The 19,519-nt window shown below is 39.6% G+C and overlaps 1 protein-coding gene across 2 annotated transcripts in view; it reads right to left on the bottom strand.

Annotated features, from left to right (window-relative positions):
* Window positions 1-15,029: 15,029 nt before the first annotated feature.
* APOO (apolipoprotein O) overlaps window positions 15,030-19,519 on the bottom strand; it is a 53,717-nt gene continuing 49,227 nt past the window's right edge. The window contains exons 8-10 of one of the 2 annotated variants that reach the window (XR_002180270.2): window positions 18,802-18,867; window positions 15,706-15,737; window positions 15,030-15,289 (exon numbers count right to left, since the gene is read on the bottom strand). Coding sequence is in view for 1 of the 2 variants with exons in the window: in XM_019956337.2 (XP_019811896.1) it covers window positions 18,832-18,867 (36 nt within the window). In the remaining variant the exon portion in view is untranslated. The remainder of the gene's footprint in view (window positions 15,290-15,705; window positions 15,738-18,801; window positions 18,868-19,519) is intronic. The other variant, XM_019956337.2, reaches the window with a different exon arrangement.

The raw sequence follows: 19,519 nt of genomic DNA, 5'->3' as shown, positions 1-19,519 counted from the left end.
TGTCTGGCTTATTTCACTGAACATAATGTCTTCGAGGTTCATCCATGGGGTAGCATGTGTCAGAATTCTATTCCTTCTAAGGCTGAATTATGTTTCATGGTATGGATAGATATAGAGATTGTTTATATTTTTATTTTTAAATTATTTATTTATTTATTTGGCTGCACTAGGTCTTAGCTGTGACATGCAGGATCTTTGACCTTCATTTTGGCATGCAGGACCTTTTTAGTTGTGGCATGCAAACTCTTAGTTGTAGCACCTGGGATCTAGTTCCCTGACCAGGGATGGAACCCAGGCCCTGCGAAGTCTTACCCACTAGACCACCAGGGAAGTCCCAGGAATTGTTTTTAAAGAAAACACACAGATATATGTACATAAACAAAGCCACTGACGATACCTGACACTGTACCAAAGTGTTGATTTTTGAGTCTATGCTTCATGTGGTGAGTACAGAAGGAGTTGTTGGCCTTGCTACATATTAGGTGCCAGTGGAGAGAGTACAACATGGGTCTGCCCTGTCCTGCAAGACAGCTCAAAGTCAACCTGGGAGGCAGACACAAGTAGCTTTAATACAATATGACAAACATTATGTCAAAATACTGGCAAAACTACAGGCAAAAAAAAAAAGTACAAGGAGATGAATTCTCCCTAAGAGGCATCAGAATGATTACAGGTTGATCCTTGACTAGACCTTTGAAAACAATGAAGACAAGAGTATTTGGAATGGTGACCTCAAAGGCAGGGTCGAAACTCTCACCAGTGATATGTGGGTTTCCGGTTGCAATGGTGGCAAAAGAAATTATCCCTCAACTTGGAAGCAGATAAACAACCATTTAATTATATTCATGGATTCTGCAAGTCAGCAATTCCATCACGGCTCAGCAGGGACAGGGGCAGCTGCCCCACTGTGTCTCGCCCAGAAGACCTGAGGCTCACCTGCATGTCTGACAGTCACTGTTGGCTATATGCCAGGATCATAGCTGGAGCTGTCAGTGGAACATCTACATGTGGATTCTCGGTGTGACCTGGGCTTCCTCAGAGCATGGTGTCCAGGTTCTGAGGGTGAGCAACCATATGGAAGCCACACTGCCTTTTCAGACCTAACCTTAAAAGTCATGGAGCTCACTTCTGCAGCATCCAATCTGATATGAGGAAATCATATTTAAAGGGACGAGACTTAGATTCCTCCTCTTGCTGGAAGGCCTGGTCAGGTTCCTCAAGAACATGTGGAAACAGAAATACTGCTGTGGCCATATTTGATCACAGCAGGTTTGAGGGTACATGCCTGAGGCTGTGGCTCTCTTGGCATGGGGACTCCTTGTGGAACAAAGGCCAAGTTCATGAGTACAAATCAGCTGCAGGAATATAAAGAGTGGTAATCTTAGGCCACTATTTCAGCCCTTGCAATGACTTAATTTCAGTAGTGACCAGGTGGTAATGGCCATCCAAAGGTAGGATGGCCAGATGGTAAAGTCCATCTTACCTTTCATTTAGGATTCACGGATTCAAACCTAGTAAACACCTGGGGTTCTGGAATACAATTTGGTGGGGGGATGGGCCAAAAGCGAGAGCACAATACTGGATTGGCTACTAATTTGGGTATGTGGGTATTTGAGCAATTAACTTGATTACAAGGAAGTGTAATTACAAGGAAGTGCTGGAGAAGGCTCTTGAGAGTCCCTTGGACTGCAAAGAGATCAAACCAGTCAATCCTAAAGGAAATCAACCCTGAATATTCATTGGAAGGACAGATGCTGAAGCTGAAGCTCCAATACTTTGGCCACCTGATGCAAAGGGTCGACTCATTGGAAAAGACTCTGATGCTGGGAAAGACTGAAGGCAGGAGAAGCCGGCAGCAGAGGATGACATGGTTAGATAGCATTACTGACTCAATGGACACGAGTCTGAGCAAGCTCTGGGAAACAGTGAAGGACCAGGAAGCCTGGCATGCTGCAGTCTATGGAGTCACAGAGAGTCAGACACGTCTGACAGACTGAACAACAACAAGGAAGTGACACTTGTAACTCCAAGCTGGTGAAGAGGTCATATCTACAACATTCATATGCTAATTTGTGGGTCTACCTGCCCCCTCTTCCGCAAGATTAGAAGCTCTTTTAAGGACAGGACCCATTTTATCTGGTCTCCCCAAAGGACTGAACCTTTGGGATCACAGAATTCTTGTTTTAAATCTCAATTCTGCCACTTGCTAGTTATGTGGACTTGATTATGCTGAACTTGAGCGCCCTCATCTCAGAATTATTAAAAGGACTGAGTGAGATTATTTTGCCCTGCACCAAAAAGGCACTCAATAAATATTAGTTCCTTTCTTTCCCACCCAAAATGGCAGCCAGGCAGACTCAGATTCCCCCATCCTACCCTTTGCCATTTAGCTTGTCTCCCATGAGTCCTTCTTCTCCCTGATGGTGCATGCTCCAGAGACTTCCCCTGAGCCCTGCAGGTCTGCCTCCCCCAGGAATTTTGCTCCTCCCCAAATCCAACCATGGTAGGAGGAGGAATTGGGGTGGCAAGAAGGGACCAGGGGCTTTAGGATTAAGAAAGAGCAGTTAGCATGCCTTGGGGAGCAAGGAGGAGGCCAAGTGACTAGAGCAAGTTAAATCCATTTCATTCATTGATGAAACAAATATTGATTCCATCTCACTATGTCCCAAAGACTATGCAAGAAGCTGGGGATATAGCAGTGAGGAGGAACCAGGTCTCTAATCTCTGGAGACTTTTGGAATTTATATTATTCAGTATGTTGTATGTGGGGAAGAGATGGTGTAGATAAAAGATAGATAGGGCAGATGGAAAATAAAGCTACCTTACATTGGTTGACTGAAACCCACCAAACCAAAGATTGATTTAGGTCAAGACCTAGATGTCAAGGAGCTAGTCTTGGAAAGGTCCAGGGCAGGGTTGCTCACCGCCAGCACTACTGACATTTGGGGATAGATCATTCTTTGCTGTGAGGCTGTCCTGTGTGTTGGTGGAAGATCAATAGCATCCCTGGCCTCTGCCCACAATATCTAGCAGCAGCCACTCTAATTTGAGAAATCAGAAATGTCTCCTGAGAACCACTGGGCCTGGCCTGCTTGGCCTCACCAGCTCCAGCCACCACTCCCTTTAGGTCATTCTGTCAACTATGACAACTGGCAATAGATTTTAAAAATGAAAGAGGCAAATCAGGAAGTGGTTCAACCCTTCATTGTGGATTGCTCTTCTTCCCCACTCATAGCCTGAAATTGCAGCCAGACAGTATCAGAAAACCACAGGGTACAGTCAGGTGGCTACCACGGGTCTGGGTTCTGCATCACTTCCCTGAAGAGGACCCTGCAGCAGTCCACCAAACTCAGAGAAGGGCCAAGCAGTCACATTTCTATCATTTAACACCAGATTTTTAGTTGCTTTTTAGCAGTTGTCTCAGTTAACTGGAAAAATAAACAACTCTACGTCAAATTTTATCATGTGAACTCACCATCTCTAAATATCTGAATATCTCTAAATATCTCTAAATATCTGTTACCCATTAAATAAGAACTCATTTCCCCGTCACCCTAGGTCCTGGCAACTACCGTTCTTTCTTTTCTATGATTTGACTATAGTCGTGCCCCCTTAACCTTGGGGGATACATTGTTCCAAGACCCCTAATGGACGCCTGAAACCACAGAGAGCATGGAACCTATATACATAAAGGCATATCTCATTCTATTGCACCTTGTAGATGCTGCATTTTTTACAAATTGAAGGTTTCTGGCAACACTGTGTCAGGCAAGTCTTTTGGTGCAATTTTTCTAAACATTTGTTGATTTTGTTTATCTGTGTCACATTTTGGTAATTCTTGCGGTATTTCAAGCCTTTTCATTATCATTTGTTATGGTGACCTGTGATGTTACTATTACAAAAAGATTATGATTTTTTTGAAGGCTGACAGTAGTCAGCATGTTTGTTTCTTTATCTGTTTATGTGGCTGCACCTTATCTTAGTTGTGGCATGCAGGATCTTTGAATTTCATTGTGGCATGCACGATGTGAACTCTTAGTTGCGGCATGTGGGATCTAGTTCTTTGACCAGGGATCAAACCTGGGCCCTCTATACTGGGACTGCAATCGTAGCCACTGGACCACCAGGGAAGTCTCAGTCAGCATTTCTTATTAATCAAGTATTGGAATTATGATACATATATTGCTTTTTTAGACAGAACGCCATTGCATACTTATAGACTACAGTACAGTATAAACACACTTTTGTATGTACTGGGTAATCAAAAAATTCGTGTGACTTGACTTATTGTGATATTCACTTTACTGCAGTAGTCTGGAACTGAATCTGCTATATCTCTGTATGCCTGTACTGTACCTGAATATAAGCACTGCAATCCTGCGACAGTCAATCTGGTAACTGAGACACCCACTAAGGTATTAATGGACAGTTAGTATACACACCATAGATACTTGGGGTAAAGAGATGATTTATGTCCCAGATGGGACCAGATAAGATTTCATCACACTACTCATAAAAGGGATTTAAAACTTATGAATTGTTTATTTCTGGAATTCTGCTTTTAATATATTTGGAACTTGATTGACTGTGGGTAACTGCAACTGCAGAAAGTGAAACTGTGGATAAGGGGGGACTACTGTACTTTAGATACTTCTCAGTGGAATTGCACAGTGTTGTCCTTTGGTGACTTAGCATAATGTCCTCAAGGTTCATCCACATTGTAGCATGTTGACAGGATTTCCTTCCTTTTTAAAAATACTTCTCATTTAGATTTTCTCTCTCTTTTTTTTTTTAATAAAGAAGGAACGCTATATTTTTTAACATTTATTTTTATCTATCTGGCTGCACCAGGTTTTAGTTGCAGCATACAGGAGCTTCAGTTGTGACATCTGAACTCTTAGTTGCCGCATGTGGGATCTAGTTCTCCGACCAGGGATCAAACCTGAGCCTTGGCATTAGGAGTGCAAAGTCTTATCCACTGAACCACTAGGGAAATACCTAGATTTTCTTCGTTTTTAAGGCTGAGTAATATTCCATTTATCAGTATCTTAACAGACATTTTACTTATCTGTTGATGGGCATGTGGGTTGCTTCCACCTCCTGGCTATTGTGAATAGTGTCGCTATAAACACAAGTATGCATATACATACACAGTCTTTTTAAAAATATCTCTACTGAAATATAATTCACATACCATACAATTTGCCTATTTAAACTGTACAATTCAAAAGTTTTCTATGTATTTAGAGTTGTGTAACCATCACCACAATTTTAGATTTTCATGATCTCAAAAAAAAACATTTGCAGTCACTTTCCCTCCATGTCCCACATGTTCTAGCCAACAGTGGTCAGGTTTATGTATCAACTTGGCTATCCTTAAGTACCCAAACACTAATCTGGGAACTGCTGTGAAAGTTATTTTATAGGTGTGATTACAGTCCATAATCAGCTGGCTTTAATCTAAGTGGCCTGGTTCAATCAGTCAAAAGGCCTAAGAGAAGAACTGAGGTTTCCCTGAAGAAGCAATTTCACTTATGAACGATAGCTTCAGTTCACACCTGAGAGTTCCAGTCTGCCTTTCCTGATGCTCAGCCCTATTGATTTTAGACTTGTCTAGCTAACCCCACAGTCACCTAAGCCTTGCAGTAAACCTCTCTATATATATCTCCTAGCTGTTCTGTTTCTCTAGTTGAACCCTGATTGATAACAGTCAACTCTACTCCCACCCTCCACAGTCCTAAGCAAGCACTAATTTACTTTCTTTCTATGGATTTGCCAATTCTAGACATTTCAAATAAATGGAATCATACAATATATGGTTTACAATATGTGACTCATTGCTTTCATTTAGCATAAGGTTTCAAAGTGCCATCAATGTAGCCTTCATCAGTACGTTATTCCTTTCCATGGCTGAATAATATTCCACTGTGTGAAAATACATTTAGTTTATCCATTCATCTGCTGATGGACATTCGGTTGTTTCCACTGTTTGGCTGTTATGAATAATGATGCTGTGGACATCTGTATTCAAGTTTTCACAAAGACCATGTTTTCATTTCTCTTGGGTATATAGCTGGAATTTCTGGGTCATATGAAAACTCTAGGCTCAATATTTTGAGGAACTGCTGGACTGTCTTCTCCACATTCTCCCCACTTATTACAGCCATCCTAGTAGATGTGATGTGGTATCTCTCTGTGGTCTTCATTTGTATTCCTCTAATGACTAAAGATGTTGAACATCTTTTTTTTTTTTTTTGTCTGTGCTGTGCAGCTTGTGGGATCTTAGTTCCCAGATCAGTAAATGAACCTGGGCTCTTGGCAGCAAAAGCAAGGAGTTGTAACCACTGGACCACCAGGGAATTCTCATGAACATCTTTTTCATGTATTTATTGGCCATTTGTAAATCTTCTCTGGAAAAATGTCTGTTCAAATCCCTTAACTAGTTTTAATGAAGTTATTTGTCTTTCTATTGTTGAGTTGTAAATGTTCTTCACATATCTGGACACAGTCCCTTATCAGATATACGTCTTACAAATATTTTCCACACTCAATGGGCTGTCTTCTTTTTTCCAATTTTTATTGGAGTATAGTTGATTTATAATGTTGTGTTAGGTTCAAGTATATAGCAAAATGAATCTGTTATACATACATATATATATATATAATGGGTTGTCTTCTAATGTTCTTGAGAGTATTGTTTATAAGCACTAGAGTTTTTCAATTTTGAGGTAGCCCAATTTATCTGTTCTTTCACTTGTGCTTTTGTCGTTGTATCAAAGGAACCATTGCCCAATCCAAGGTCAAGATTTACTCCTTTACCAAGAGTCAATCTACTCTTACGTTGTTTTCTGAGAGTTCTGATTCTAGCTCTTACACTTAGGTCTATGATCCCACAGTCTAAAAGTCTTACCTATTTGGTAGTGCTTTTCCAGGGAAATGGTTATGGCACCATCAAAAAACAAACAATTAAACTATTGTGTTTAAAACAAAATGTGCAATGTGTGCTCTTTAGCATTCTGATCTAGGCTGAGAACAATATTTTTGAAATGAGCTAGTGCTCTCTCTGTAGGACAAATAAATGCTTTCAGAAGTACGTCACTTTTGAATGGAGTACAGTTTATGACCTATTTACTTATGAACTAGCCCAAACAGTTTGCCTCCATAGCGTGAGGAAGAAGAAAGACTCTATTGTAAGAATCAGGAAAAAAAAACCCAATCACTAATTTGGTCTAAACAAGGGAGCTTAGAGTTTTCAGTGGCTTCCAAAAACTACTTTCTCTTTGCTTGAAGAAGATGAATAAAAACTGTTTTAATGTCTTCAAGTAGTGCTAGGAAAACTAGTCAACCACCTGTAAAAGAATGAAACTAGAACACTTTCTAACACCATACACAAAAATAAACTCAAAATGGATTAAAGATCTAAATGTAAGACCAGAAACTATAAAACTCTTAGAGGAAAACATAGTTAGAACACTCTCTGATATAAACCACAGCAAGATCCTCTATGACCCACCTCCCAGAGTAATGGAAATAAAACAAAAACAAATGGGACCTAATTAAACTTAAAAACTTTTGCATAACGAAGGAAACTATAAGCAAGGTGAAAAGGCAGCCATCAGAATGGGAGAAAATAATAGCAAACTAAACAACTGACAAAGAATTAATCTCAAAAATATACAAGCAGCTCATGCAGCTCCATTCCAGAAAAATAAACACCAATCAAAAAATGGGCCAAAGAACTAAACAGACATTTCTCCAAAGAAGACATACAGATGGCGAACAAACACATGAAAAGATGCTCAACATCACTCATTATCAGAGAAATGGTAATCAAAGCCACAATGAGGTACTATCTCACGCTGGTCAGAATGGCTGCGACCCAAAAGTCTACAAGCAATAAATGCTGGAGAGGGTGTGGAGAAAGGGGAACCCTCTTACACTGTTGGGGTGAAGTCGCTCAGTCCTGTCCGATTCTTTGTGACCCCATGGACTGTAGCCTACCAGGCTCTTTCATCCATGGGATTTTCCAGGCAAGAGCACTGGAGTGGACTGCCATTTCCTTCTCCAGAGGCTCTTCCTGACCCAGGTATCGAACCCAGGTCTCCTGCATTGTAGGCAGACACTTTACCGTCTGAGCCACCAGGGAAGTCACTGTTGGTGGGAATGCAAACTAGTACAGCCACTATGGAGAACAGTGTGGAGACTCATTAAAAAACTGGAAATAGAACTGCCATACGACCCAGCAATCCCACTGCTGGGCATACACACTGAGGAAACCAGAATTGAAAGAGACACGTGTACCCCAATGTTCATTGCAACACTATTTAAAATAGCTAGGACATGGAAGAAACCTAGATGTCCATTGGCAGATGAATGGATAAGTAAGTTGTGGTACATATACACAATGAGGTATTACTCAGCTATAAAAAGAGAGTGCATTTGAGTCAGTTCTAATGAGGTGGATGAAACTGGAGCCTATTATACAGAGTGAAGTAAGTCAGAAAGAGAAACACCAACACAGTATATTAACGCATATGTATGGAATTTAGATGGAGAAGGCAATGGCACCCCACTCCAGTACTCTTGCCTGGAAAATCCCATGGATGGAGGAGCCTAGTAGGCTGCAGTCCATGGGGTCGCTAAGAGTCAGACACGACTGAGTGACTTCACTTTCACTTTTCACTTTCATGCATTGGAGAAGGAAATGGCAACCCACTCCAGTGTTCTTGCTTGGAGAATCCCAGGGACGGGGGAGCCTGGTGGGCTGCCATCTATGGGGTCGCACAGAGTTGGACACGACTGAAGTGACTTAGCAGCATGGAATTTAGAAAGATGGTAACAACGACCCTTTATGCAAGACATCAAAAGACACAGATATAAAAAACAGACTTTTGGACTATGTGGGAGAAGGCAAGGGTGGGATGTGAGATAATAGCATTCAAACATGTATATTACCATATGTAAAATAGATGACCAGTGCAAATTCGATGCATGAAACAGGGCACTCAAAGCTGGTGCTCTGGGATGACACAGAGGGATGGAGAGGAGAGAGAGTTGGGAGGGGGGCTCAGGATGGGGGGACACATGTACACCCGTGGCTGATTCATGTCAATGTATGGCAAAAACCACCACAATATTGTAATTAGCCTCCAATTAAAATAAAGAAATTTTTTTAAAAATTTCAAAAACTGCTTTAATGTCTTGTGACCTGGAAATATTTAATGTAAATATAATAGTTTTTATTTATGTTTTTCCTCTAAAGCAGAGGGAGATGGCACAACATAAATAAAACAAATACCATTTTGATATGCTGTTTTGGAGGGTCCCCAAGGTTACGCACACATTCAACAATTCGCTGAGATGACTCACAGGACAGCATACAGTTGTCCTTGTCGTGTAGGTTTATCACAGCAAAGGGTACACAAGGCCAGCAAGGAAAAAAGACAAGGGCAGAATCTGGAGAAATGCACGAACAAGCTTCAGAGGCTTTCGCCCGCCCAGCCTGGGAGGAATACATGAGCATTTTCCTTTCTCCAGTACAAAAACTGCAGCTTAACATGTGCAATGCTTCTGCTGTAGAGAAGCTGATTACAGAGACTTAGCAGCCACGACTGGAGGCTGGTCACAGAGGCAGCCTCTGCCCAGCAACTACCAAAATTCATGATCCCCAGAAGGAAACCAAATGTTTATCATAAATCACAGCATTTGCACAAACAATCTATGTGACCTGACAGAGCAGAATCTGGTGTCCCAGTCTTTATCAGATTGGGGACTTCTGAGAAGCTGTTTCCTAAGGGCCAACCCTGAGGTCTCTCTGGAGACCGCAGTCTCAGAATTGCGAGGTTAATTCTCTTACTGCACAGAAGCCATGACATTCACTCGAGCTCTAATTTGAAATTTACTTAAGAAAACATTCAAACTTAGGGTCTGGTAATAGTCTGATTTTTTCATCAGTTTAGTTAGATGAAGTTTATACTATCAATGAATTTTTAAAGTATATTACAACAGTAGATATTGCATGGTACATGTTTAAGCTAAGAGATTTTTCTTTTTGGGTGTGCAAAAGAATGTTTAATGCAGACTGTATTTAACAATTAAAAAAATCTAAATGTCTACCAATAGGGGGAACAGACAAGTAAAATGTGGAATATTCATACAATGGGATGCTATTAAAAAAAAGCAAAAAGATTTTTAAAGGACAGTGGTATACTTTATTACGCAAATGGGTATTAATTTTAATATTTTTCCTATTTTTTTTGGCCACATGCAGCATGCAGGATCTTCGCTTCCTCACTAGGGATTGAACTCATTCATGCTCCCTGCAGAGGAAGCATGGTGTCTTAATCACTGGACTGTCAGGAAAGTTTTTAATTTCAAATTAAGTATATCTATTCATTAAAGCACAACCTGCAGGATCTCAACTGGTATAACTCTTAGCCAGACATTTCAATTCTTATTCATACTGAAAGTATTAAGACATTAAATCTTGTCTATATGCAATAACAACACATGTGCAGTAACATTAAGGAATAAGCTAGAAGAATACAACAAGGGTGCCCAAAAGCCCAACCCCAGGCTAACTCCTGTTGAACTTACTGTAGAAAGTGTTCCAAGGAGCAACAGCGATCACACAAAGACAGCACAAGTTAGGTCCTAATGCAGTAAAAGTAACATCACTCATTCAGTGTCTTGTTTTACCAGGCTTGTTTCCTCTGATTACTCGACTTCCTTCTCTAAAAAACAAATATCCTTGGGTGCTTCTTTGCATGAGACCAATATGCAGAATCACTGTCTATAAGACAGTTAATCTGTGTGGTATAACGCTGCTTCCCTGTAATTATTCTGATTGTTTTGTATACTTGCTTTGTCTTTGCATCTGAACTGTAAACTGCATTTCTCCTATCAAAACAAAATATCTAGACCATGCACTCAACTGCTTCTTAATAAATCTAAAGAGGAAGTTACAGGGATTGAAGGTCTTTAGAGAGTACTCAGTCCAATCTTCTCTGTTTTGGAAGTCCGAAACATAGGGAAACACAGGGACACACACTCTCAGATAGGTGACAATGAAACAAATCCAATGCCTATGGGTATCCTTAAAGGTTAAGGAAAGGAAACAATGGACTTCCTATTCTGGAAAACCTGCCCCCCAGTGCATCCCAGCCCCTCTTGAGCAATGCTGCAATAGAGGGTTGCATTCCTGATGAAGGACTCAGAAAATGAATCACAGATATCAACCACAAAATGCCATAAAGACAAGGACACACCATAACCTTCTCAAACTTTAAAAAATGGGGAAAAATGTATCACAATGCCTTCATTACAGGAGGGGCCCCACTGGACACGTGAAACCAAAATGTACAAAGTAAACATGAGACTTTTAATATTAACTTCCTTCCTTTTCTTAGAATTTAAGTGCTTTCATTTTTTTTCTTTATGTCAATGTCATGTGGGTACAGGGTCTCAAGGGCTGAACAGTTCCACTAAGTCTGCTGTAAAAAACAGAATCGTTATCGTCTGCCTCTCCCTAGCCTTTCCTAGGGCACCAGTGCCATCGTAACAACCCCTTTCTTCTCATCTTCCTGGGGTTTCCAGAGAAAGTAATGCATGTGTTCAGACTCTATCATTACCTGAAAGCTGTTTTCTCATAATTCAGAAGAGTTATGGAAGATAAATGAGATGGTTGATCTTTAAAAGCTGCTATTTTCCCTGTAGTGAACAAAAGCATATAAAATCTTTCCTCCAGCCACACTCAAATTTGGAGTCACTGACAAAATCTCAGTACTGCGCCAGATGAGCATATGACTTTACTTCTGAGTGTCAGAGCAGCCTTTGCATCCTACATTTTTCTCCATCTTTGCCTTTTGCTTTTTCTTCCATCTGTCTTGTACACTCCCAAGACAGGCCAGCACTGAAAGAACTCTTGAGTGTACCTTCAGCGTGTATCTGAGAGGAAAGAGTTTATGGACTGACTCTGCCAATGCTGAGTGTGAAGACTACTTCACAGGTGGGAGGGTTGGCAGGAAACAGAGTCACTTCCTTCGCTTTTCTTTTGCCTTCAAGTGCCATAGCTAAAGACGAACAACGAAGCTCTAGAGCTGATTAAGAAGATAAATGCCCTTAAATGTGAAATACAGGTGACTCAGCACTGAACAAAATGTGAAAATGTGAAACAGTGAAACACTGTTTATGAAAACAAACTTTTCTCCCCCTTAGACATTTGCTTGGCTATCATTTCATAAACTAAATAAGCCTGAACTTCCGTTATATTTGGAGTTTGACCTAACTGTACCCTTAGAACTATGTGCTGGCTATTTATTGACTTGAAATCTGAACCTATCAGAAGGGAAACAAAACATCAGACAGGAGGTGGACAAGGTGAATACCAAAATCTCAAGCGTTTCTTTCAGTAGTAAACAAAACCATGATTGCAAATACTGACTTTTAATTAAAATTAAACCTCAGATGAGGGTTCATTGCACAATATACTGCTGGTCCCTCTGACAGTGGTTTCTCCATTAACTTTAAAATTCCATTAATGAATTAAAAAGTGAAAACTTACACTCACAGTAAATCTCTAAGCTCATATAAATTATCATGAATAATGCTGGTCACAAAGAAAAATGTCCCTCTAAACACCCAGCCTTTTTCAAAATGAAAGTGCAAAGTGTGTTCACAGATAGAAAAATGAGGAAAAATCTTTTTGTTGTTGTTGAACTCAAACCTTCTTTTAATTTTAAATTATTTTTATTTATTTATTTGGCTGCACTGGGTCTTAGTTGTGGCATGTGGGGTCTAGTTCCCTGACCAGGGATCGAACCCAGGCCCCCTGCACTGGGAGTGCAGAGTCTTAGCCACTGGATTACCACGAAAGTCCCAGAATTTTTTTTTCAAACTAATGAAAATAATTACTACTCATTACTTGGCCTAATTTTAACTGTCACTTTTTGTTGTTGTTGTATAGCTACCAAGTCGTGTCTGACTCTTTGCAACCCCATAGACTGCAGCATGCCAGGCTACTCTGTCCTCCACTGTCTCCTAGAGTTTGCTCAAATCCATGTCCATTGAGTAGGTAATGCTATCTAACCATCTCATCCTCTGCCACCCCCTTCTCCTTTTGCCTTCCATCTTGCCAAGTATCAGGGTCTTTTTCAATGAGTCGACTCTTCGCATCAGGTGGCCAAAGTACTGGAGCTTCAGCTTCAGTCCTTCCAGTTAATATTCAGGGTTGATTTCCTTTAGGATTGACTGGTTTGATCTTGCTGTCCAAGGGACTCTCAAGAGTCTTCTCCAGCATCACAATTCAAAAGCAGCAATGTTCAGTGCTCAGCCTTCTTTATGGATCAACTCTCACATCCATACTTGACTACTAGAAACACCATAGCTTTGACTATACAGACCTTTGTTGGCAAAGTGATGTGATGTCACAGATTTGCCATTTAACCACAAGTAAGTTGCATTTTTCTATCTTTATATGTGAACACAAGTATTATACATACATTTTGAATTTTCTTTGGGCCATTTAGATATAATGCCACTGATCCATCTGCATCACATGGGCCACCACTGGGCTGGAATCCAGCCCTGCATTTAGCACAAAAGCTGCTGACCCAGCGGCCCCGGCACCTGCTACTCCACAGCCTCGGTGGGTGGTCTCTCAGCTGGCCTCGATTCTTCTACTACTATTACTGTAACTTTGTCCCAAGGTGTGACACAGGTGATAAGATTGTGAAGGCATTCTCTAGTATCACTGGTCTTTTTTCCCCCCACTGAAACAACTGCTTTAAATCTTGATTTTGACACAGCAATTTTTCTTAGGAGATATGATCACAGAATAGAGCATGCCACATTTGTCTCTTCAGAGAAGCTTAGATCACACTGTACGGTAGAGAAGCTTCCTCCAAAGCATTAAAGTTATCCAAACAGAACTACTCTGATTAAGTAACAGATAAATTGCATTGAGAGTCAGCCTTGTTTTGTTGTTTTTTGGCCATGCTGTGCAGCATGTGGGATCTTGGTACCTTGATTAGGGATGGAACCTGTGCCCGTTGCAGTAGAGGCATGGAATCTTAACCACTGGTCTGCCAGGGAAGTCCCCAAGAGTCAGTCTTATTATAAGAAAAAAAAAAGGTTATAAGAAACAGAATAAAAAGTGTAACTGTAAATAGAGAATATTAACTCAGGATTAAAAAAAACAGAGTACAAATGCACTGAGGTAAGGAAACAAGCCAAAAAGGAAAGATACAAAATTGTACTCTGAAAAGTATAAAGTGAAGTTAAAGTGTTAGTCGCTCAGTCATGTCCAACTCTTTGTGACCCCATGGACTTTAGCCTACCAGGCTCCTCTGTCCATGGGATTTTCCAGGCGAGAATACTGGAGTGGGTTGCTCCACATGCTGTGGAGCAACTTTCCATGCCTCCCACTGGCAGTCAAGAACTGGAAGATCTATACAAGCTGGGAGGCAATGGCATAAAACAAGGAGTCATGGTCATTGTTTTCTTTTGTATGTCTTCTCATTATGGTCAGGCAACTATTACTTACAAGTTTTGTTCCTTGGGCTGGCGATGGAAGCATGATCTCTCAGCTCCAGAGCCACTCTTCTTTTTTTATTTAAAAAAAATGTTATTTACCTATTTTTGACTGCATTGGGTATTAGCTGTGGCGTGCAGGCTCTTCATGGTGCTCAGGCTTCTCTCTAGTTGTGTTGGGCAGGCTCCAGAGCACATGGACTCTATAGCTGTGGCTCACAGGCTTAGTTGCTCCACAGCATGTGGGATCTTAGTTCCCTGAACAGGGATCGAACCTATGTCCCCTAGAGTCATTCTTCTTAATGAAACCTTTGGAGACTGCCAGCTGATGCTAAGACGAGTGGGTGGTTTTCCTACATACACACACACACACACACACACACACACACCATGCACATACATACATGTACACTCAGACACATACCACATATACACACAGGGAAAGGACATCAGGTACACTTAAACTGTCACTCAAACAATATCAGGGGAAAAAAGGACAATTTTTTTTAACTTAGATCTTTAATTATGTACATAAATAGCAACATGAGAACGAGGAGTTCTAAGGCCTATACATTCTCTCTAGGTGGAAGCATTTCAGATTAGTCCACTTGGAGTATGGCATCACCCAAGATAACGGAGAGGCCTAGGACAGTTTTGCCAGAAGAAGAATGCCAATTTACTACATTCAGTACTGACTTCTCTGCCATTTTTCTGTAGAAATACTGGTTTACCATATGGAGTTTCCAATGTTTACCTATAACTAAAAGAAAAAGAAAAACATAAATGTAGTGTCCTCCCAGAAAAACAGCTCTAAGAGTTTGCATTTTTAAAATTTCTTAGGTTTAAATAGAGAAAGTCACATCAAATACATATATTACCATTATATGACATCACAATGAGCTGGTGAAAACTGTAATTATTCCCATTTTATAAATGAGTACACTAAAAACCAGAAAGGATTTTGGTTTATCTTTTATTTCCAACACTATATGCAGATTCTCAACTGGCTGTATATCTGAGATAAATTAACCAGATGGATGGGTGAATAAATGAAAAGTAACTGCTTAAATGGCACAGCACACACTACATTCCTCCCCTTCTGAAAATCAAACAACTATATTTCCATCCATCTGCTGGGGGAGACCATGATGATATCACAGCAAGTCCAACACATACCTTTCCTCACATCACCACCCCATCATTCTTTTCTGGAATGAAACACACATCAAATCCAAAGATACATCAAATCCAAAGATACAGCAAAGACAAGCCACCTCTTCTTCAGATTGCCTTTCTCCTAATATGTAATGAATCTACTTATAAAAATTTTAGAGGCCAGTGACTATTTCCTTGATCTTTTAAAATAAAACTAAACATTTTTAAACATGTAAACTACTAGCTTACCTTTTCTATCTCAGTTTATTAATCTGTTTTGAACTTCTCTAAGAATTCAATAGATTTACTGCATTGTTAAAAAAAAAAACTTCAAACTGCCAACAATCTATATTAATAATGTTTTAATAGATTATGGCAGTCCATACTAGGAAATTATTAAGCAGCTAAAGGAGGAATAAGTGCCAACAGGGAAAGATGTACACAATATATTAAGTGACCAAAAAAAGCCAAGTTAATGTATAAAATAGATAACTAATGAGAACCTACTGTATAGCACAGAGAACTCTACTCAATGCTCTGTGGTGACCTCCAGGCAAGAATACTGGAGTGGGTTGCCATTCCCTTCTCCAGATCTTCCTGACCCAGGGATCAAACCTGGGTCTCCTGCACTGCAGGCAGATTTTTACCATCTGAGCTACCAGGGAAGTCCTGTCCTGATTCACTATGTTGTATAGCAGAAACTAAGGCAACACTGTAGAGCAACTATATTCCAATAAAAATTAATTTCAAAAAAGCATGTTAATTCATTCAGCATAGCTAAACATAGCAGTGTCTGCAAAGTATTCTTATCAAAAAATTGGACCTAAATCTGATTAAGCCTTCAAATCCAACAGCCAGTTTATGAGAAATGCAGAGAGGAGAGGAACCAAGAGATAAAACAGAATGACACTAAATGGATACACTCAGCCACAGGCAGAACATGGGAAATTTCTAAAAGACAAATACGCCTAGTTTTTCAACAAATAAATGGTAATAGAAAAATGAGGGAGAAGGAACTATTACAGCTTAAGAGGGACTTAAAATATCTGAAAACATAGTTTATATCTTTGTAAAAAAAAAAATGAAAGACACTTAAGAGACTCATCAGTCAAATGCAATGGGCAGATCTTGTTATGATCCTGACTCAACCAAAACAACTGTAAAAAGTTATTAATGAGACAATCAGGGAAATCTGCATACTCTGAATATTAAATGGTATTAAGGAATTAGTGTTAATTTCTCTAGATGTGATAATAAAATTGCAGTATGTGCCTGCATGGAACTTTTGGTGTACTTGCAAAACAGTACAAGGAATATGATCTCATTCTATCAAAAACCCAAAAGCATATTTGGATGTGTGTGTGTGAGAAAAAAGTTTGGAATGATATACAAACTATTAACAGAAATTACCTCTGGGAAAGGACTGGAAGACAAAACAAGCTTTCAAAACATTTATCTAAAAACAATTCTTTACAGCAAATATGCATCATTTTATAATTAAAAACTACATTTCCAATAAACAACTTAAAAAAACGAAATCAAGGTTGTATATACAATAAGCTGAACTCTGGCATGGAACATTTTTGAAAAAATGAAATGAATATGTACACAGTTTCCCTATATTCTGTGACTCATTGTCCCTAGAGAGAAATATAATACTATCCAGTGTCAAATCTCTGACGAACATGTGCGACTTCCTGGCAGCTTACCCCCTAGTCACCCAGATGCACATCTGGCCCCACTCCCCAGAGATGCCAATTGTGGGGTGGGGCTTAAGCCTCTGCTTTTCAACAATCTCCCAGGTAATCTGTATCACAAAATGTGAGAAATGCTGATTTAGGGTTTCTATGTGAAGGGCTGGGATGTGAAAGAGGATCTGAATTTATTTTCTGTGACCGCTAAAGCAAGATCAGACCACTGTGTAGGAGTTATAAGGAGACATATTTTTGCTTAGTATAAGAAACAGCTTCCTAAAAATTAGAACTGTCCAAAGATGGTTGCCCCATAGGGTGCTTTTCCTATCAGTGGAGGTAAAAACTAGGAACACACAGGGCTACAGAGAATTTCTCTTGAGGCTGGGGGTTATACCAAATACTTCTTTAAAATTCTAAGATTATATGACTCTCTGGGTCTCCAAAAATACTGGGACAACGTGAGAAAGAAAAACCTCAAACCCAGAGCTTTCATGAATTTTAAAACAGTAGCCATGACTTGCGATAAATGTAACACTGACTTTTTTAAAATAAATTTCTATTATAAAAGAAAATTCATATTCATTGCAAAAATTTAAAAATACATAGTTATATAGAAGAAAAAGTATAAAAATCATCATAATCTTACTATCTTAAGATACATACTTAAATTTTTTTTATTTTCTGGTAATTATCCTCTCTAAAAATGTATTAGACTAGCTTCTTTTTTTCATTTGATAATTGTGCATATGTGTGTGTGCTAAGTCAATTCAGTCATGTTCAGCTCTTTGCAACCCTATGGACTGTAGCCCCATAGGCTCCTCTGTCCATGGGATTTCCAGGGAAGAATACTGGAGTGGGCTGCCATGCTGTCCTCCAGGGGATCTTCCCAACCCAGGGTCTGAACCCACGTCTCCTGCATCTTCTGCATTGGCAGGTGTATTCTTTACCACCGAGCCACCTGGGAAGCCCAGCCTCAAGTTACTCAATCTTTAAGGAAAGAAAATTACACCTGTGAATTCCCTATGTCACTTATTCTATATAATCTCGAGCGTCTCTACCAAAGTCATGCATTCAGCAAATGTTTATTGAATGATTATTAGGTGAATACAAGTGTGCTGACTATAGTGAAATGCTGTCTGAAAAAAATAAGCTTAAGAAATGATTGTCTGAAATAGGTTTGTAGACAAATCACAACTGTCGAGTTCTAGCTTGTCTAAAAAACCCAGGTACTTCTCAGAACAAACACAATTAAAGAAGTCATAGCACTTAGGCCCAAAAATTAAAGATGAAATAAAATATCATCCTGGCCCTTACGCTTCCACCACACAAAGTTTAAATGCCTATAATTAATTAATTAAAGACAAGTCATTTCAATTGGTGCTAATAATGCTAAAAATAACCATAAAGTTTTTTTGTTCTTTACCTGTTTAAAATGGGAAGAGCATGGAGTATTCTACTTATTTCCAGGTGAGTTCTTCACATTTCCTGACTTGTAAGACAGAAAGTAAGAATATTAATGCGGTTTGAAAAGAAATAGTAAAACTTCTAAAGAAATAGTGCACTGTTTCAAAGTGCACATCTTCCTAATTGAATATTATCTGATGCAAAGTGACCCATGTCTCCATAAGCTAAAGGTATTACTAGGGCTCCCTGAGGGCCCTGTTGTAGAAACTGACTCGGGCCCAGAGGACAGGAGGAAATAAAACTCCATTAATCCTCACTACACAGACTTGGCCAACAGCTGATTCAATAAAACATCCAATCAACAGTGAAAAGATTTCTTCACTACTTTATGTTATCGTCCTTGTTAAGGAAGGTTACTGAATCACTTTGCTATATACCTGAAACTAAAACAATATTGTAAATCAACTAAACTGCGGTAAAATTTAGAGGAAAAAAAAGAATAGTCACTATGATTGGAACATTAAAAAAAAAAAAAAAGGTTTTACACATATGGTAATACTTCCTGTAGGTCCTCTACTCTGTATATCATTCACTGTAGGGGTCAAATCACAAAACATGTTTATTCTGAAAGAGGTTATAATCAGACCACACCCATCCTGCCTAGCTGTCATCTGAGAACATATAATTAGGTCATGTCATCCATGAGAAGTGATGAAGGAAAGGTTCTAGAGGGAAAA

The sequence above is a fragment of the Bos indicus genome, chromosome X, assembly GCF_029378745.1.
Source record: "Bos indicus isolate NIAB-ARS_2022 breed Sahiwal x Tharparkar chromosome X, NIAB-ARS_B.indTharparkar_mat_pri_1.0, whole genome shotgun sequence".
In the NCBI taxonomy this organism is placed as follows: domain Eukaryota; kingdom Metazoa; phylum Chordata; class Mammalia; order Artiodactyla; family Bovidae; genus Bos; species Bos indicus.
This window is presented reverse-complemented; position numbering and strand designations above follow the sequence as displayed.